General features: G+C 48.8%; 1 protein-coding gene across 3 annotated transcripts in view; it reads right to left on the reverse strand.

Moving 5' to 3' along the window:
• The window catches only part of LOC144147296 (calcitonin gene-related peptide type 1 receptor-like), a 97,361-nt gene that overhangs the window by 1,502 nt on the left and 76,191 nt on the right, over positions 1-19,668 (reverse strand). For 2 of the 3 annotated variants that reach the window (XM_077679404.1, XM_077679395.1), the window contains exons 12-14: positions 16,087-16,172; positions 10,727-10,834; positions 7,716-7,851 (exon numbers count right to left, since the gene is read on the reverse strand). In XM_077679404.1, coding sequence (XP_077535530.1) covers positions 7,716-7,851; positions 10,727-10,834; positions 16,087-16,172 — 330 coding nt within the window. The remainder of the gene's footprint in view (positions 1-7,715; positions 7,852-10,726; positions 10,835-16,086; positions 16,173-19,668) is intronic. The other variant, XM_077679413.1, reaches the window with a different exon arrangement.

A 19,668-nucleotide genomic window follows, 5' to 3' on the forward strand; every position in this document is an offset into this window, starting at 1 on the left:
ATGAAAGAAACCGAAAGGCCGAGAAACGATAACATTATTCAACTTCTTAATTAGCACCCCACACACCAGACCACACGAGTCGAACGGTAACCACAGAACGAGCTAAAAAATTTTGAACAAAAGCTCGTCCCGCTGCACCCACCTTTACTCTTGGGGCTTCACCGTAAAGCCAGTGGGCACGCGTGCATTGTGCATACTTTAACGACCGAGAGTTCATTGTTCTTTGGGGGCAAACGTCGACACCACGCTGAAAACTTGACTGAGTGCCGAAGCATAACCCCGCAGAAACCTTGGCCCAGTCTTCAAGCATAACCACGGACAAACTTATCCGAACCAAGAATAGCTATAGGTGGGGCCGCCAGATATGCTGTTTGCCCAATATTCAAGCCAATAGTGCGAAGCTGCCCCAATTTTTCACCTTAAAGCGGGGCCCAAAAGGAACAAATTACGGCTACGAACTTCAGCCAGCGGCAGCAGCCGCCGGGGCGCGGTGCGACCCCTTGGCTCGCATATAGACCCCTTATATCTATAGTTCACTCAAAGAACATGGCGTGGGCACCTGAACGTCATTCCAGGCCCCCAAGCGAGCCAAGGCAGAAGCGAGAAGCTCGCGAAGCAAGGACATTTGAGGGGAGCGGGTGATTTTTTTCCCTTTTTTCTGCACCACAGTATCTGCAGAAGTTTGCAGGCTTGTACAAGCCCCGCGCACTTCAGAACTAGAACGGTTGCAATGGTGGATTCTCCGGGAGGACAAGCGCTTGTCCTTGTCTCCTGTGTCCGTGTTTTTTTGTTTTTTTTTTGTGCGCTCATGATGAACGTTATGGAATACCAACTCGCCCGAACGCAAGCCCCGGGAATCGTTACTTGGAAAAGGGTCATGCTCAAGTATAAAAATACTGTTTATAAACCGTGAACGAGGTTGGACACCGAAGTCAACTGAGGGCGCGATTACATTAACACAGTTGTTTACAAGCGGCGATTCAGCGTACTTCTCAGTTAATTAGATTAATGAAATTGGGAAGAACTACAGTACTACCCTAGCAGACAAACATGGGGTGCCCATTCCATGGTAGCTTTGTGATTGTGCTGGAATGGCTTAGGAGTGGCAGCTTCATGTTATTTGTATTAAAAATGCGGCTGATAGCTATCCAGGATACCTAGTGAGCTAAAACTTCTTTCGGTTTGAGTCGTTTGAGCACTACAACTTATTTGTTCTGGATATTTCCGATGAAACACGAGTTACAGCTGCTTTTTGTAGTCATACTTCACTGTAGAAGCCCATTTACAGACATCTTTACAGAAGCATTAAAATAGGCGAAGACCAAAGAAGCGGACGAGACGACCGCGGCCTTTCAACAGGTTTTATTTCGTTCAAAAAATGGAGATTATATAAATTTGGCCTCGGCAAAAAAAAAAAAAAAAAAAACAGAAATGGACCTATCACGATTTTCCACATCCCTCCTCCCTTCACGGACTCTCTAACGCCCAATAATGACGTAAAGGCAAAAAACCACACCTAGAGCGATGTAACAAAAAAAAAGAAAACAGGAAAAAGCTCAGGTTGAATACTTCTAAACCTAATTACCACGAGCGAAAGCAAATACAACGCACACAGTGTTTTGTGAAAGTTTGCCATTGCCGAGAGGAAACGCTTGTCGTGCGCTTTAGTCACGGCACCGCACACAAATGTATCGGTAAAAAGGACGGGCTTGTTCTCTGTTTGCTGTAAGCATGGGCTTCGAGAGCGACCAGGTCGCCGAGGAACGTATACCGTCCAGCATACTTGGGTGCCGCAAGGTTACAACTCAAGGCACTCATCACAACCGATGTGCACATCCTGCGTAAATAAATGTCTGGGAAATGGGAGCTCGACACAACGGCCCGCCCAGGCTAGAGTCACTAAATAAGCGTTAGTGACGCTAAATAAGCTTATTTAGTGGCACTAGCACAGGCTAAATTGCAGAAGGGAAAGACAGCCCATCTGTACTCAAATATTCACGCGCTCGCCAGGGATTGTAATTTTCTGGTGATGTTTAGGAAAGATCGAGTTGAATTTTTTTGCAGTAAATTAACTATGTTTATATTTTAGACAATAGCTAACAGGTCTCATTTAAAAAAAATACACAGCTTGCTTATAACTTTCCGCGAAAGTCAAGGCAAAAACCTAGTTGGACTTTCTGTTTACAGCTGTTGAACTGTGTTGAATTTCGCGGCCGCGCCTGTCACCCCTTGACCAACCCCTGAATAGCACATTCCCCCGAAGCTCATCCCGCTCACTCGTCATGCATCATTGCATATAGAAGAGACTTCCTATCCGACCGTACGGCGACACTCGATTGGCACAGTTACATCCGATCCCATCTTGCTTGGTGTCCGCGGCACACCTGGGTCCGTCCTCTCTCCGTTGCTATTCAACCTGGCTGTACTGAACCTCTCTAAAAGACTGGCATATATACCAAATCTCGGCTATGTCCTGTACGCCGATGATATTACCCTCTGGACGGGTACGGGGTCCTTCGGAGAGATTCAAGACACGCTCCAACAAGCCACGCATGTTGAGTGCCAATATGGTAAAGCCTGCGGCCCCAAGTGTTCACCTCAAAAATCAGGGCTTCTTGTCGTCCGCCACCACGCCAAACGAAACATCAATGAAGACATTTAAATACTCCTTGATGGCCAGGCCATCATTCCAAGCCCCAGCTTCAAGATCATGGGCCTACATCTCCAGGTCAACACCAAGAGTGACGTATTCTTGCAGCGCCTCAAACACAGCATCAGTAAAGTAATGCACGTGATCAGACGAGTTGTCACCAAGAAGCGAGGTCTCAAGGAAGCCTATACTCTTCGATTAATTCAGGCATTTGCCCTCTCGAGAATAACTTATGTCATCCCCTATCTTTTCCTTGGAAAGGAGGACATAAAGATACTTGCTACAATAATTAGAAAGGTGATTGAGGAGGCCATTGGTATTCCCGTGAGTGCGTCCAGGGACAGTCTGCTTAGGATGGGGCTCCACAACACGGCGGAAGAGCTGATAGAAGGCCACCTTTCAAACCAGAAACTCCGGCTGAGCATAACTGGAGTGGGCCGCCGCATCTGATATGCACCACTCATCAACGTAGTCACCCCCCATCTGGTGTAGCAAGCCTTGTCCCTAGCAGGGCTGACCTCACCAGTTCACATTAAAGAGCATTCTCTCTCTCTCTCTCTCCTTCACTAGATTGGCTGGGCAACACAAGATATCGCTTAGCGCAATGTACTCCCGGACTCTTGGCGAAAAGCACTAAACATGCTCCCTTCACCACAAAATATGAACCTCTCCTACCACGAGGGTCGCCGACAAGCATCGGCTCAAGCGCTCAACACCACCCTTGGTGGGGATCACGCGGTCATCTACACAGACGCCTCCCAACACCGAGGGAAGCCCTACACCTTCACCTTGGCTACCACCAGAACCAAACTCCTTGCGTGTGCCTCACTCAAGATCCAAGACATGACGGCAGCAGAGGAGGCAGCCACCTCCTTGGCTCTCACTCAACCAGGGGTTCGGGAGGTAGTCACTGACTCCCAACACGCCTACCGTAATTACCAGTCGGGGTGGGTGTCACGAGCTGCACCGCGTGTGTTACAAAAACCACTCCCCAATTGATTCCATCCACCTCATCTGATCGCCTGCTCACGCTTCTATAAATGACAACGAATAAGCCTACCAACAAGCCTTCACTTTTGCCCTCCAGGCTATGGAACTGCACGAGGGCAGTCACCCGCTTGCCACCTTCAGGGACATAACCCATCCTGCTTGCCACCTCCAGGGACATAACCTAACATTATCGCTTTCAGAGGCAGACGCTACCCATTGTGGCTATGGCGTTGGGCTGCTGAGCCCAAGGACGCGGGTACGATTCCCGGCCGCCGCGGCCGCTTTTCTGATGGAGGCGAAAAGCGAAAACGCCCGTATGTTAGAGATTTCGGTGCACGTTAAGATACCCAGGTGATAAAAATTAATTCGGAGCCCTCCACTACGGCGCGCCTCGTCACCTGTGTAGCGTCGGCGCGTTAAACCCCATAATCAATCAATCGACCCTACCCTCCCTCGCTGCACCCCGACCTATCCACGGAAAAAAAACAACAACAACAAACTACCTTACGGCTCATACAATCCGCCTCTTTCTCATCCGAGGCGTCTTCACTACGACGCTCAGTGCACATTCCGTCAGATGTAGGTACATTGCACCACATAATCGGGGTGTGCGACTTTAGCTCTGAGCACCGTACTCTCCTCCCGTCGACTTCCCAAGTAGAGCAATGGGAGATATTGCTGTGCCTGTCTGCCTACCCAGGTTCAGCTGGTGGCCAGAGCACCGGCGGCGCGAACTGCATATGGGCTCCCGAACCACTCCCATGGGCCCCCGGCCCCTTTCGAATGCTCAATAAAAGGATCTCCTCGCCAGGAGCCTCCTGTTCGTCCCCGTGGTACCTTCATCTCTCAAGGCAGCACATGTGGCACGTGCGGCAGCGGCCTACCATCCTCCGGCGCTGCTGCGTTCTGTCGCCCTTTCTGGGAGCCCTTTTCCGACCATTATCCGGCACTTCTCTTTCCTGGACCGGGCTCACGGTACCCGGCTCGCGCAACCTTTTTGGACCACCTATTTTCTGTAGGTCACAATGCGCTTGCTTGCAGCAGAATGATTTAAGGCTTTCGCCTTATGCAGTCAAATCTCGTTAATACGTACCCACATAATGTGTAATTGCGGCTTAAACGTAGTTGCGAAGGTTCCCTCACCCAGCCCCCATTGCACACCAAGTATTGGCTGCCCGCTTGAGCCGCAGCCGTTCATTGCCCATTAAACGGTTAGTGTGGATTATTTTTTTGTTCTACACGCACAGGAACCAAATAGGCAAAATCTCATGTGTGCAGACGTTAGATGCTCGGGCTGCGACGCCCGGACGGCAGCCGCCAGCGATACTGACGTTAAAACATGGCCACCATGACGTATTTCTTGCTTATACAGCTTTTGCCGATTGCAGCGCACAAAAGCACGGCCATCGCGCGAAGAAGCTGCCGGTGGGGGTGCGAATTCGCTGTAGCCGTCGAATCCAATGTAACCGCGCAGAAGTGCTTTTTTTCTTCATTTGGTGTATTGATTGATTGACTTCAGGGTTTCACGCGCCGACGCAACGCAGGCGATGAGGCGCGCCGTAGTGGAGGGTTCCGGATTAATTTTGACCGCATGGAGATCTTTAACGTGCGCCGAAATCTCGTACACATGAACGATTTAGGTGCGGAGCACCTTAGAACCTCACAATGTCCGTCCGCGTCCGTGCGCATAGCATTTACAATCACAAAAAATCACGCAGGCACCGGCGGGATTCGAGCCTGTGTCTGGTAGAGCAAACAGAGTTAGTGCCAGTCGTCTTATCTATTATACGACCGTGAGCTAGTACCCGAGAGTCAAACGGCTTACTCCCTCGCCTGTAATGGTGCGGAGTACCTTAGGACCTCCCAATGTCCGTCCGCGTCCATCCGTGCGCACACCACCATCACGCGAAAATCAAGCGAAATTTGATTTGAGCCGTGAGTTGCAGGTTCATTTAGGGAATAATCAAGGTGGAACTCACGGCTCAAATCAAATGACGGCCGGGGCGCAAATCGGACGCCACTCGTGGCGCAACTTGGATGTCATTTCGAGTCCGCGTACTCCGCACCCTCGCCATCATCCACGGACTGGAGATGCTGCCATTTTTTTTTTTTTTTTTGCTTTTAGCCTCCACCAGAAAAGAGGCCGCCGCGGCCGGGAATCGAACCCGCGTCCTCGTGCTCAGCAGCACAACGCCTTAGCCCTTCATTTGGCTTAGCGTTCAACCAAGAAAGTTATCCTAGTATAACCTCTTGCGTTCAACAGTCCGGTGGTGGTGTAGCGTTCAACAAACTGGCTGGTGGTCTTACCAACTTTGAAGATGCCGTCATCGCGGCAAGGCCACCACGGTGGCAAGTGAAGATGACGGATTTTTTTTTGCTGCGTATATCCGAAAATAAAGCCTGTCTGAGTGTGTGCGTGACAGCAACGTGTCGTAGTTATTTCCCGGCCGGTAAGTAGCCGCTAAGCTGGTATTGGCAGTTAATCCGTACATCGTTTAGTGCGTAGCTAATTAGCTACGCACTAACCCGTTCAAGCCCGTTCAAGCCGGGAACGACGTTTAAACGTCGTTCCCGGCTGGAACGGGTTTGACTGTAGCTGTCAAAATTGATGTACATACTCATACTGGGGATGTGTTCTCAAAAATGAACATTCAGTTCTATTGTCGTCGGCTCGCTAAACTTAAAAATTGCGGAGTAGCTTCGACAACAGCAACAACAAAAAAATAAACGTCATTTAAACTTTGCATTACACAAAGCTGCGAATGAATGAAATGCGAAAGTGATCCTTGCGACTAAGTTATCAAGAAAGCAAGCAAGCCAGCAAACAAATGAACAAGAAAGCGACTCGCTAATGGCACTTTCACGACAACCGCGTGTTTGAAAAGGTGTAATCTAAAGCACTGTAAGAGCCGAGAGCAGACGGGCAGCCGGTCGTGAGAGTACATAGAGGACTATCTCCAGCGCAGGTTTTCCGCTGTAGCAAAGTTGACGCTCATCCGCGCTGATATGTTCGTAGCCGTCGCTCGCAGCACATAACGCGCAGCTCTCATATGCCCGAATAGAGTGGGTGTTTGCGCCATGCCCAGAGCCTGGGCACTTTTCCTTTGGGACAGTATACCTTCCAGACTTACCTAGTAATGGTTTGTTCTTGCCATCGGGATCATTGAAAAAGCGCTGTTCCCAGGTGAGGCAAAATCTGCAGACCATGCTCTTTACTCATATTTAAAAACCATGAACCCTTCTGTCTAACGACGATGATAGTTGAACGCAAACCTTTCTCGAGACAGATTCTTTGGTTGTCGTCTGAGATATCCAAACCTCTGCGACCATATCGAAATAGAGCAATCGGATAGACGCCGGCTTAATAACGCGAGGGACTCGCGGATTCCGTCCAGGGGAAGCGTTGTTTTTTCTTTCACTTTACGCACGATTATTCATCATCATTGTCAGAGAAAGTTGGCTTTCCTGCAGGGCATTTTCGCCTTACAGACGCCATCAGGGAGAACGCTAAAGCTTCGCTTTAATATTCCGCATCCTAGATCTGTTAGCAGCTCTGGTTAAAACTTCCACACTGATCCCCGCACTCATGCGTTTAAATAAAAAGTGCTGGGAAAACCATGGGACCAGTTATCGGACCACGGTACGCGCGTGCCCTGTACGATGCACACGCTGTTGTAAAGCATTAACGGCCTTTAGTGGTATCCAACTCGAGTAAGGTAAGAAAGAACATTGTAGAATACAGTGCATTGATATATGCAGGGGAGATATAACGCAGAGAAAAGCAGCACTGGTGCATGCAGGCTCTATGCGATGTCCTGCTTAAGGTGGCAGAAATGGTGCCCCGCGCAACTAAACATGCCCCCAAGAGCACGGTAATAATATGATCCGATGAATATTGCATAGGTCGAACTAGATTCGTGACGTTCTCAGCTAACACTTGACCGCACTTGCGGCCGTTGATGGCCCGTTACTTCCTTTCGAGAGCTGGAAGACCATTATTGGTGTCATCTACAGAAAAGAGAGTTTTTTCTTTGGCTAAAAACCATATTTTCTCTCTGGCTTTTTTCTCGTGTACCTGCAAGCCGACGATGCCCCATTCGGCGTACAGCTTTTTCAGGTAGGCGGTGCACGAGGCTGGGCTCACGAACGTAGTCAGCACAAAGTGGACACCAAAGACGGGGATCAGTATCAGCACGGCACGAACGATCTTCCTGCGAAAAATAAAAAACAAGAAAAGCAGCAGCGATATAAAATCTGGGCGGACCTCGCCCCGCGCGGAAGGCTGGACTAAGTACGCCGCGGCGACCTTCGGGACTGGCCTTGGGAGGGAATCTACGCACCGTCGCGTTCACCGACCAAGAACCAAGGATTTCAGAAAGAAATACGTCCAGGAGACCTGCGTGTTCGTGTTATGTAACTTACAATCACACCGTACCACCCTAAGCGACATTATTTCAATAATGACTGTGACAAACATGTACGAGGCGCTGAAAAAAACGCTTGGGAAGCGTGGCTGCGCTGGGTGACACTACTGTATAGTAATCTCTTTGTATCATTTGTTTGCCTTTCTCGTTTTGCTTGTGCTCTTGCTTTTTCATATATACTTCGCTGTTTTTTTTTTTCAATGTAATTTAGTCGTCAGTCGGCGCCCGTCCTTGTCAGCTTCTTTCGTCCTGTCCCTTGCGCTGTTTTAATCATGGATCCTTACCGACTCATCCAGCTTCGCACTCTTGTTAAAAAAAATACTAGTTTCCCTAGTTTGAAAGATCGCACATTATTCCAAATTTGAACGCAAAGTTCAAGCTTTTCTGTATAGGAAAACTTGTCATTAAGAGCGGTAAAAGACCCGCCGCGGTGGCTCAGTGGCTAAGGAGTTGTTCGGTTGAGCACGAGGACACGGGTTCGATTCCCGGCCGCGGCGGCCGCTTTTCTGATGGAGGCGAAAAGCAAAAACGCCCGTGTGTACGAGATTTCAGCGCAGGTTAAAGATCCCCAGGTGGTCAAAATTAATCCAGAGCCCTCCACTACGGCGCGCCTTATCGCCTGCGTTGCGTCGGCGCGTAACACCCTACAATCAATCGAGCAATAAAAAAATTCGCGCCAGTCCACCCTGCGAATGTGGTTGAAAAGCAAAGCTGTAAATGGCACCCACAACGATTACCTATGCGACGCCACTTAAATTCACTCACGTGGCTCTACAAATAGTGAATCCAGATACAAGTGAAATGCCCTTAACCACACGCTGTATTACTTCAAAGAGATACTTTGCTAAGGTTAAATCAATGCATGATGCATGAACGGTGGTTGGTTGAGCAGTATTGGTGTAGCACATGAGTGGAAACTTGATTGATTGATTGTGGGGTTGTGGGATGACATGTCCCTGAACGTGACAAGCGGTTGACTGTTTTTTTGTTTTTTTTGCCTTGTTGGTGGGCGTATTCGATGTCCTCCATGGAAGCGTGAGCGGGCGTCCAGTTTAGCTGAATGAAACCGGTTGGGGAGTGGTTTTTCAGCACACGCAGTGCATCTCGGGACACCCACCCCGACTGGTCATTCCGGTAGGATTGTTGGGAATCGGTGATTACCTTCCGAACCCCTGGTTGAGTGAGAGCCAAGGCGATGGCTGCCTCATCTGCTGCCATCATGTCTTGGGTCTTGAGTGAGGCACACTCAAGGAGGTTGGCTCTGGAGGTAGCCACGATGATGGCGTATTGCTACCCTCGATGTTGGGAGGCGTCAGTGCAGATAACTGCATGATCCCCGCCGAGGCTGGTATTGACCGTCGGAGACCCTCGTCGTGTGAAGGGTTCATATTTCTAAGCATAGGGAGCCTCTTTAGTTCTTGTCGCCAAGAGTCCTGGAGTACATCACGCGGTGTGACATTCTGTGCTGCCCAGCCAATCTGCCGAAGGATGCGGCGACCCACTGCAGGTCTTCTCAATCGGAGCTTCTGGTTAAAAAGATGGCCCTCTATCAGCTCTTCCACCGTGGTGTGGAGCCCCATCCTAAGCAGCCTCTCCGTGGACGCACTCATGGGAAGAAGACCAATGGCCTGCTCAACCGCCTTTCTAATCATTATATCAAGCATCTTTATGTCCTCCTTCCCAAGAAGACCGGGGGGTGACGTGATTCTCGAGAGGACAAAAGCTTGAATTAATAGAAAGTTATCGGCTTCCTTGATTCCTCGCTTCTTGGTGGCCACTCGCCTGATCATGTGTATTATTTGATTGATGCTGTGTTTGAGGCGCTGCAAGGATACTTCACTCTTGGTGTTGGTCTGGAGATGTAGGCTCAGGATTTTGGTGCTGGGGCTTAGAATGATGGCCTGGCCATCAAAGAGTATTTGAATGTCTCCCTTGATGGGGCGTTTGGCGTGAGGGCGGACGACAAGGATCTCTGACTTTTGTGGTGAACACTGGAGGCCACAGGCTTTAGTACATTGGCGTACTAGAAGTGAGATGTCATGCATTGGTGTGAGCTTCCTTTAATTCCTTTAAGTTGCGCATGCGCAAGGCGCGCACATGGCCGCTACACGTGCCATGTGCGGGGCGCACAGCGGCGCGAGAGGTCGCGTGACGCTATCACGTGGCATTCATCGAGAATGCAGGGGGTAAACCCGCAGATGTGCTTGGTGAGTGCACCACCTGTCTTCCCCGTCTCCGCGTGGGCTCGTAGCTCAATCGGCAAGACAACGGGCTCTCGCCTTGTTACTCTACTAGTTCCAGGTTCCATTCCCGGTAGTGCCAGTAACTTCTTTTATTGGTTCGCGGGAGTTTTCTGTTCACACCAACGGTCGCGCAAGAACCCCAGGGGGATAGAGGTAAAAAGCTTTGCTTTAAAATGCTATTAAGATAAGCTGCTAGAAGGGCCAAAGAAATCAGCGACTACCACACCAGCTGCATTTCGTAAATCCTGCTTTCATCGATGCAAGTCCACTTCGCAGTGTTTTTCCCGCACTTACGTTTGGGAGTTGGTGAGAGGGTTGGGGATTGGGCTAGATGGCTAACATTGCCAGCTCTGTTTCCTATTGCGCCTGCGCGTATTTGCAGGATATATGTACAGTCGGATGCACAAAATAAAACAAACCAAGCGAGCGGTGCGCAAAGGCTGTCGTCGCGGCACCTTCGGGCCCAGCGCCTGGTGTCGAGATCGCTGCGTGAGTGCGGTCCACGGCGGTCCTTCGCAAGACAGTCACTGCATGTCAATATGCTTGATTTCAGTAGCAGCGCCTCGTTGCCCTCCAGTGATTGTCAAATAGGGGTCCGCGGACAGCCTTCCTCAACCCCCCTCTCTCTCTATTCATTTCACCTTTTGCCAAATCTTGCTGCTGCTGATGATGATTGATAGTGGTATCCCCTTTGTAGCGGGGTGATGACGTGTCATCTTATCAAATAAACTAAGAAGCAACTAATATTCCTCTGTTTTACACTCTTGATTTAATACTAGCGCTGCTCTTAGGGTAGGCACAAAAAGTTTATTAGGCACAAAATACCTATTTTTTCTGTTACAGGTGGTAGCTGTACTAGGCAATATTCCCCTCTCTGCTTTTCGTGCACCAGCATTCGAATCTTCTTTTCGTCGCCTCGACAGCCTTGAAGTTAACTCCCTCTGTGCTGCCATTAAATCCTAGCGCTTCTGGAAGCCGAATATTTCCCTCTAGATTTGGATTCTAACCCTCGCATTCTAACACTATATGCCGCATAGTTTCTGCTTCTTTTCCGCAACCCACGCATACCCCATCATTTTGCGTATACTCCCCCACAAAGCTCTTAGTTCGCAAGCAACCTGTTCTAGCCTCAAAAAGTGAAGCACTGCCTTTGGAATTATCTGAAAAATTTTCCTTTCTGATGTCCAATTTCTCACCCCTGTACATCTCTAACAAAAATGTAGCTTCCATTTTTTCTCTTCATTTATTCGTTTAATCTGCCTTGCCTCTTTTTTTGGTTACCTTGGCTGTCTTGTATTTTCCACTGTTCTTTCCGTATTTCATCGTTAGCCTTCTAGTCTTTCTTAGCCACTCCGTGTCCCCACTTTTCAGGTATAGGTACCTAACAACTTTAGCTGTCCACCTCACCTACGTTGATCAATTGCTCTCAACCTCCTCGCAAAGCGCATGTGCTGTCGATGGAAAAACGTGTCTTCGGAGCATGACACCTTGCACATCTTTTGACGTCAGCTTTATGCTCTACGCACAAGCTATGCAAAAAAGCCAGGCACACAAACGGCAACATATGAGTGTTTGGGCGACTGTTCTGCAATAGCAAATCTTTTGACAATACGGCATGCATCAACATAAAAGTCAGCCTCCAAAGGCGGACATTGAATATGTGCCGGCGTCTTTAGCTGCATGCGGAAATTGCTTGATATTATGACATAGATCAATCTAGCAGATCGTGAGATCCTCCACCACTTTTTCGAGGCCAAAAGGCGTCCGCGGCATACTCATGGTAGAGAAACACTGCTCTTGGATATTTAATTGAACCGGCGGCACCTTGTCAGACGTTCCGAGCGAGCGGCACGACCCTTAGCAGCGGCTGGCAACCTGCAGCATGCGCCGAAGCATGCTGGTAGCTTTGAGGTTATATTTGTTGGCTCTTACGGTAAAGTGGCTTTGGAGCAAGACGAGAGATTTATGCATGACTGAATGGTTACCGGTCGGTATGGGAGCAAGGACAGATAATTTCAAGCATTGCTGCACGGATTCTCTTCATTTTAAGTGTATTTTTCTTTCAACAAATCAGGTAAATTTACTTTATTATAACGAGTAAACATGTTAGCTTCCCTAATTACACATTTTTGTTCAAATTCGGGGTGTTACATGGTTGGTGGGTTTTTATTACTGTTTATTCCTATAGTATTACGGTTTGTTTTTGTGGGGATTCTTATTTTTGTTTTTGTCGTGTGATGCAAGGTATAAGAGAGGCATTTTTGGTTTCCATTTGTCAACTTTTTACATACGTTTGTCTTTTTGGCGTTCTAAAAAATTTCCTACCAATTACCTCTATTTACACTACATAACGCCTAAATGCGTTAACTTCGCCAATTCTGAATTTTTCTGCAGATGGAGGGCGTTACACGGATGTTGCTGTGAGTTACCCGAAAAAGCATGCTTCCGATCAGAGCCTGACGAACATATGAGGCAGGCGTTCTTTTTTTTTTTTTTTTTTTTTCGAAATTAGCCAAATCCGCAAACCGAAATTAAGTCATAAAAAACTGCAGTGGCAAAAAAAAAAAAAAACTCCGCAACTTTCCCTTACCAAAGAGGTGGCAAGAACATATGTGCGATAATGCCCTGAAAACGTGCACGCAGATCGTATTTTATACCGAAAATGAGCCTGATCCTGCTGTGGCACGAATCAGAATGAGCCAAATACAGTTTACCATTTGGAATTTGCTTTTGGCGTGGCTGTTTGGACTGTTTCGCGAATGCACATGCTATCAGAAGTTTTTTTTTTTTCAGAGCTGGCGTATCATGAATTCAGACGGCAGTTAAGAAATCGGCGAAAGATTTGTACCCAAATGTCGACGACAAGGTGAACAGAAGTAGTACACGAAATGAAACAGAGATGTGAAAAAATCCTTTTATCTCGTCTCCCCCGTACCTACGGAGTAAATCTGGTCATTTTTATTTCTTTACTCCTATATTCACCATTTTAGTGCTTAATTAAATAGCCGCCGCTTGCAAGCCCTGGCAAATTCCGCCCCCCCCCCCCCCCCTGCCCACTCTCGGCGGGTACGAGCCACTTGCCAGGTGAAGAAGAAAATATGAGCAGTCTTCTTGTGAAGCGTTTTGGAAATTCATGCAAAAAAATTAAGATCTTTTTTACTTCGTGAGTGCCTTCAGGCGCTCCCAATAAAATGTACCTGTCGAAGAATTCGAAGTGACCTGCTTGTGCTGCCAAGAAGACTCACCTGCTCTCTTCATATATTGTTTTAGTTTTCTTAAAGCGCTCTTCCGTATGTCTAATGGGTTTTCGGCGAAAACTCTAAAAGTTAATATTAATAACGTTTTCATAGAAATGCCGCATCAAATTCAGCGTTTCCTTTCAATACGAGCCAAATCCAAACTTATCGTAATATTGCGCAATTTCACCGCATAATTTCAATTACTTTTGGCCATAAACTTTCCCTAGCTGACATGTAAAACATATATAATAGCTTTGACAGCGTGGCGTTTAGGTCCAGTAACAAACTATCGCTTTTTTCTCAAATTCGCTTTAGGTGGACTTGGCTCATTTCGAAAAAAAAAAAAAAAAAAAAGCTGTTATATATCTCGGAACTCAACGGGACGGTTCCACGCGGCTTCAGCGCGTTCCACACACTGCCAGGAATCGTGCCGCTAGCTCGTCCTGCCGCGTAAGGTGGCGGCAGGTGCCCTTTAATTCCGAAAGAAACGAAGCGCGCCGGCCGAAATCCATGAAAAATGATATGCATTTACTGGCGAAGGATACGGTTGCGCGCTCAGCTATCACGACAGCAGGCGCTGGGCCGGAGAGTGTCGCGCCGGTGGCTCTTGAGCGCCGCTCGCTTGGTACGTCTTATTTTGTGCCCGGCTGGACGGTGTTACCCGTCAAATAATTAACAAAAAACTGAAGCCAGTTCCACAAACGGCGGAGCTGTGTTTCTCTCGGGTCGGCTCGAACATCAGCGGGTGCTGGCCCGAGATTGATTGATTGATTGATTGATTGATTGATTGATTGATTGATTGATTGATTGATTGATTGATTGATTGATTGATTGATTGATTGATTGATTTATTGATTGATTGATTGATTGATTGATTGATTGCGAGGTTTAACGCGCCGACGCTGCGCAGGCGATGAGGCGCGCCGTAGGGGACGGCTCCGCATTAATCTTGACCACCTGAGGTTCATTAACCTGCGCCGAAATCTCCAACACAAGGGTGTTTTTGCTTTCCCCTCGAAAAGCGGCCACTCGCCCTAGAATGGCAGCGTCGTCGCCGCGCAAATTCTACGGTTCGCGCAAAGGAATCGGCAGCTAAACGTCAGCGGTGGGAGGCTCCCTCCTCTCTTTCTCTCTCCCCTAGCGGGAGGGAGAGGAACCCGCCCCTGCGAGGCCCCTTCACCCTCTACCGGTGGGTCTGGGAACCTGCTTCTACCCCTGCGTGACGAACAACCATCAGCAGACGGACGAAAAGGCTCGATCTACAGCAGCTCCGCTGTTAACAATTCTTTGACAGCGCTTGACTAGTATTCTACCTTACTCTTTGTCTACAAACGTTAGTTCTTTCTAATAAAACAAGGATGTGTGTCGCGGTCCTTTACAGAAATCCTAGACATGCTTGTAATTAACGTGATCAACATGAATACCACACACCCAGAAGCGAAAAGGAGAAGCCAATCACATATCGGCACCTCCTCAAGAAATATAGACCCAAGAAACAAAAAAAAAGAAACAACCCCCCCCCCCCCACCCTCTCGTTGTAATTCAAATATTCCAGCGGCATCTTGTCCTAGTGCATGCGGAGTTATTGTCAGACGTGCGGTACGAAATACCACGTCTATCAACTATTCAGGGGGATTTTTGTCACGCGTCCGATTTAAACTGACAGTAAATCGTTCCTTATCACATTCAGGAATGTCTGCGACATATCTAGACACGCCAGTTGTTCGCGACAAATGTTCGCGACAAATGCTAAAAGTTATCACTTTCATCATCATCATCGTCGTCGTCGTCATCTTCATTGTAAGCCTGTTTGTGTCTACTGCAGGACGAAGGCCTCTCCCAAAGATTTCCAGCCACGTCTAAAATGGGCTAGACAAGTACATTCTTGTCCCAAATTTTCGTAGTTCATCCCTCCACCAAGGCCAAGGCATGCGTGGTTTGCGGTCCATCGGCAGCCTCTCCACCTGTTGTCCTTCATTCTCATTAGCGGCCTGCCCAAGCCCACTTCTTTCGCTTAACCTGAACTAGAATGCCTACCACACGAGTATATACGCTGCTGTTTTCTTATCTCTAAGCGTGACCCGTAGCACTATTGTTTCCATGGCCTGTTGGGCCTATCTAAGTTCCCTTTAATGTGCTTAGTGAGACCCAAAGTTTCTGCCCGGTATCATTACCGGAAGTACGCATTGGTTCTACACCAGCTTTTTTAGTGACAGAAGAAGCTTACTACTCTGGACTTCAGAGTACTTATCGAATAGCCCACCCCATACTTATTCTACAAATTCTACATAATTCTATATGGATACAATTCGGGATAGGGCCACACTGTCACACACCGCGTTCGACAGCGCAAAGGGAGCTGATATGATCTGATCTGATGCATAGGCCATCCCAATATCGTAAAAGCTTAGAGAATGGGCGACTATTCATCCCCAGTAGTTTGTGATCCAACAATCATAGAAATCTAAATTTGGTCAGCTACCATAATTCCGTCACGCTAAACAAACTATATAGGACCATAATTAAGGCGCATACGTTACCTAAAGTTTTCACTGTCGTTGACGTTTCGCTGCCGCAGCTTGGTTACCAGGATGTATATGACGTGAATCATGAAGAAAATATTAATCTGTAAAAATGCAAACACAAAGAGAGCATCCCGGGCAACAGGTATTAAAAGATATGGCCGGTCTGCATGATCAGCGATCCTAAATTACTACACTTGACCGTACGCTTTAAAAAAATACTCTTGGGTCTACTTCATCGCAACGCACAAGGGCAGCACTCATTGCAATCAAAGAGCAAAGTAGACCAATAACAAGGCTCACCATCTATTATCTTTGGTAGAAGGGGAGGGTTTGCTGCGCTGTGACATTACGCAACGCCAGCATGGCGTCGCACACTGCATGATTCCACTCACGGAACTTTTTTGTACCAAACCTTCTATCGGGACTCTATTTGCCAAATTTTCAGCCTACCGACACAGCAATGGGTCACCATAGGAGTGAACACGGGGGAGGAGGGAATGACAGGGCCCCTCTGGCTACACTAGAGATCAGGGACGTAGTAACAGTTCTGAGGGCCCCTTCCCCCTCCCGCCTTACCCCCACGTCATTCTTGAAACTTGACATTTTTTAGAAATCGCTGCAAAGAAAATATGCCGTATTTACTTGAAGAATCTTCGCAGTGTTTATGAACATCGCCTTGGCGGCTACTTTTTCGCAAAGCACGTGGAGAGATTGTTTTCGGAATTGAACTATACCAGGAGACCAGGAGACATAGACAGCATTAAGATTTGTCGGGCTAGTTAGTTCATGCGAACAAAATCGAGAGGTGCTAAAGCGCCCAACGTGTATTTCTCGCGAATAGGGGCAGGCCATTCAAAGGACACACTGAGAGGGATGGAAGTGCAGAGCAAGGCCTGTTCTTAGGGATAATTAAGTCTGAAAAAACAAATATCTTAATTAAGAAATGACAAGTTTTTATAAACAAAGCCTTCTATAAATAAATAACTGTCTGCGTAATGCAGAGGTAATTTTCGAGAGGGGCGGATTGGAGAGGGGAGGGGGGTGCGCTCTGACGAGAATCGGCCCTCTATGCATGCGGGAGACCCTGCGCCCGCCTGTGTTGGTCATCATCGCGCATCGTAGCAAAGGTTAATCACGAATTGTTTGAAGGGTTTGAGAGAGCACGCCTCCTTTTAACGTTAATTGCGAGTTTTAGAATAGGGGGCCCCAACTCCATGGGTTCCCCAAGCGGCTTGGAGTGCCGTACCGCGCATGCGCAGAACCCAAGCCACCCTTGGTGTTCTGAGCGGGCGCCCCAGAACTGGCCCCACGAGGAGCTTGCGTTCCTTGCGTCCCTCTCGCAGTCAGCGCGACTCCGCGTGACCATGGCTGAAGCGAAAGCTGCGGTTTTTTTCCGATCAACATCGTGGGCTACGATGGTCGCTGAGCTTACTTTGTAGATTTCATGCATCGTTCGAAATAAACAGATAAAGCTACGAATCATGAAGCATTTTATGCGCGCCGAAACAATCTGCACACTCGCCGGCTCGTGCCTGCCGGCCCGGCGCACGAAACATCTCGAACCGGAGCAGGCCGCGGCAGCTACCGCCTTTCATCGCTCGTCAGAATGAAACACATGGCGAAAACGAACTTGCGCATGCAAGCAAGTGGGTGATAGTGTGGTGAACACCCACCGCAGTGGCTCAGTGGCGAAGGCATTGTGCTGCTGAGCCCGAGGACGCGGGTTAGATTTCCGACCGCGGCGGCCGCTTTTCCTATGGAGGCGAAGAGCAAAAACGCCCGTGTGCCGAGATTCCGGCACACGTTAAAGATCTTCGGGTGGTCAAAGTTAATCTGGAGCCGTCCACTACGGCGCGCCTCATAGCCCGGGCGTAGCTGCGGCGCGTTAAGTCCCCAAATACTGAAAATTTTGAATAGCATGTACACCCTCCCAAATTTTTAATAATATAGCCGGAGCGACGAACCGATCGGCATGTCAGCGCCTTATCACGGCGTTCAACGGCAAAATAGGCGAGGGTACGCGCACGCGCATAGAACTATCTGTTGTGGGAGCGTCGTCTGCTCCGCTGTTCTTCTCAGGGCAACACACCCCCTGTTTTTCTTTCTTGCAAGGCCGCGTTTCGCTATCGAAAAAGGTAGCTAAGCAGCGGGGGCACAAAGTCATTCAAGATGCAGTAGCGAGGGTGTACCACTCTCAAGGAAACAGCGTAGCAGACGACACTCATACAGCAGATAGCCCTATGCGCGTGCGTGTACTCTCGACTATTTCGCTGTTGAACACCGTGATAAGGCGCTGACATGCGGGTCAGTCGTCGCTGCCGCTATATTATTAAAACTTTGGGAGGCTGTACGTGTGGTGAAAAATGTGCTGCTAGGCCTACAATGACCGGACGCGGAGGCTAGTAAGCAAACCGGCACCGGCATTTGCCGGTGCACGTGCTATGCGGCGAGCGGAAACCCTCTGGGCCACCGCCACCTCCTCCCCCTGACCCAGCCGTAAAATAAAGTGTCTCTCTCTCTCTCTCTCTCTCTCTCTCTCTCTCTCTCTCTCTCTGGCGATGCCGCGGCAGATATGTCGTCGTTTATTGCTGAAATGACAACCACTGCGTAAACAAAGTTCAACACGTGAAAAAGTGGATAATAGGTGAAAAATTACGTTAGGGACTGTCTTCCGCAATGCTAGTGAAAGCAACGATCAAATATATTCCGTGATGCTAAGCCTAAAGTTTCCTGCCTCCGAGCGACCTAAGCCGGCTGCGAGCCGTTGGGATAGACCCTGAGTAAAACGCGGCCGAGCGAGCGTGTTGCGTTTGGGTTCCCCCACTTCTCGGGAGCCCCTAACGCCGGTTTTCCCTATTGCTATCCCGCTGATGATGGATGCGGTAAGCACGCCGGGCCCAACTTGGTTCCCGCTGCCAAAGCGCCAAGTCACCGGGATGGGGATCGCGCTTCTGTCGCCTGCCCCTGGTGTTTCCGGACTACAGCGCGACGTGCAGTAACGTCATACGGTGAGGGAGGGCATAGACTTTCTCATTGGTTCCGAGCCGCCGAGCCTGCATGCTTCTTCGAGGAATGCATTGACAGTCACAACCAACGTCACTCTTCGAAATGACTATTGACATTGCTATTTTCGGCGACAGCCGTGCTACCGGCAGTGGAGGAAAGTCGGCGATGCCATGCGTTGCTCTGGGCGACGCTCTCCATGGGTTCCCCAAGCGGCTTGGAGCGCCGTACCGCGCATGCGCAGGACCTTTACAAAACTGAGTCGCTGTAAAAATTTGCATTGGTTGACTGAAAAACTTTTACTGAGCTTCAAATAAAGAATGGTGCGCGCTGGAGGACCATTTGGAAAAATTTGGAGGACGATTCACCTTTAAGCATCGAACGGGATAGCGTTATCAAGGCCCATTTGCATCGCATGAAAACTTTCTGAACTGCGGATGGAGCAAAAAGAGTTCATAGGTGGAACCGAGGTTTAGGGCTCCAGATGCAACGGCTCCTGCCTTCGCCCTCTCCATCAGTGAGCGCTGATGATGAAGTGACGAGCTGGCCAGGGCCGCCTCCCATGTGACTATCCGCTCCTGCTCGCGCCTTACG

Source organism: Haemaphysalis longicornis, unplaced genomic scaffold (genome assembly GCF_048455015.1).
Source record: "Haemaphysalis longicornis isolate Haplotype H1 unplaced genomic scaffold, Haemaphysalis longicornis Haplotype H1 scaffold_1, whole genome shotgun sequence".
Lineage (NCBI taxonomy): Eukaryota > Metazoa > Arthropoda > Arachnida > Ixodida > Ixodidae > Haemaphysalis > Haemaphysalis longicornis.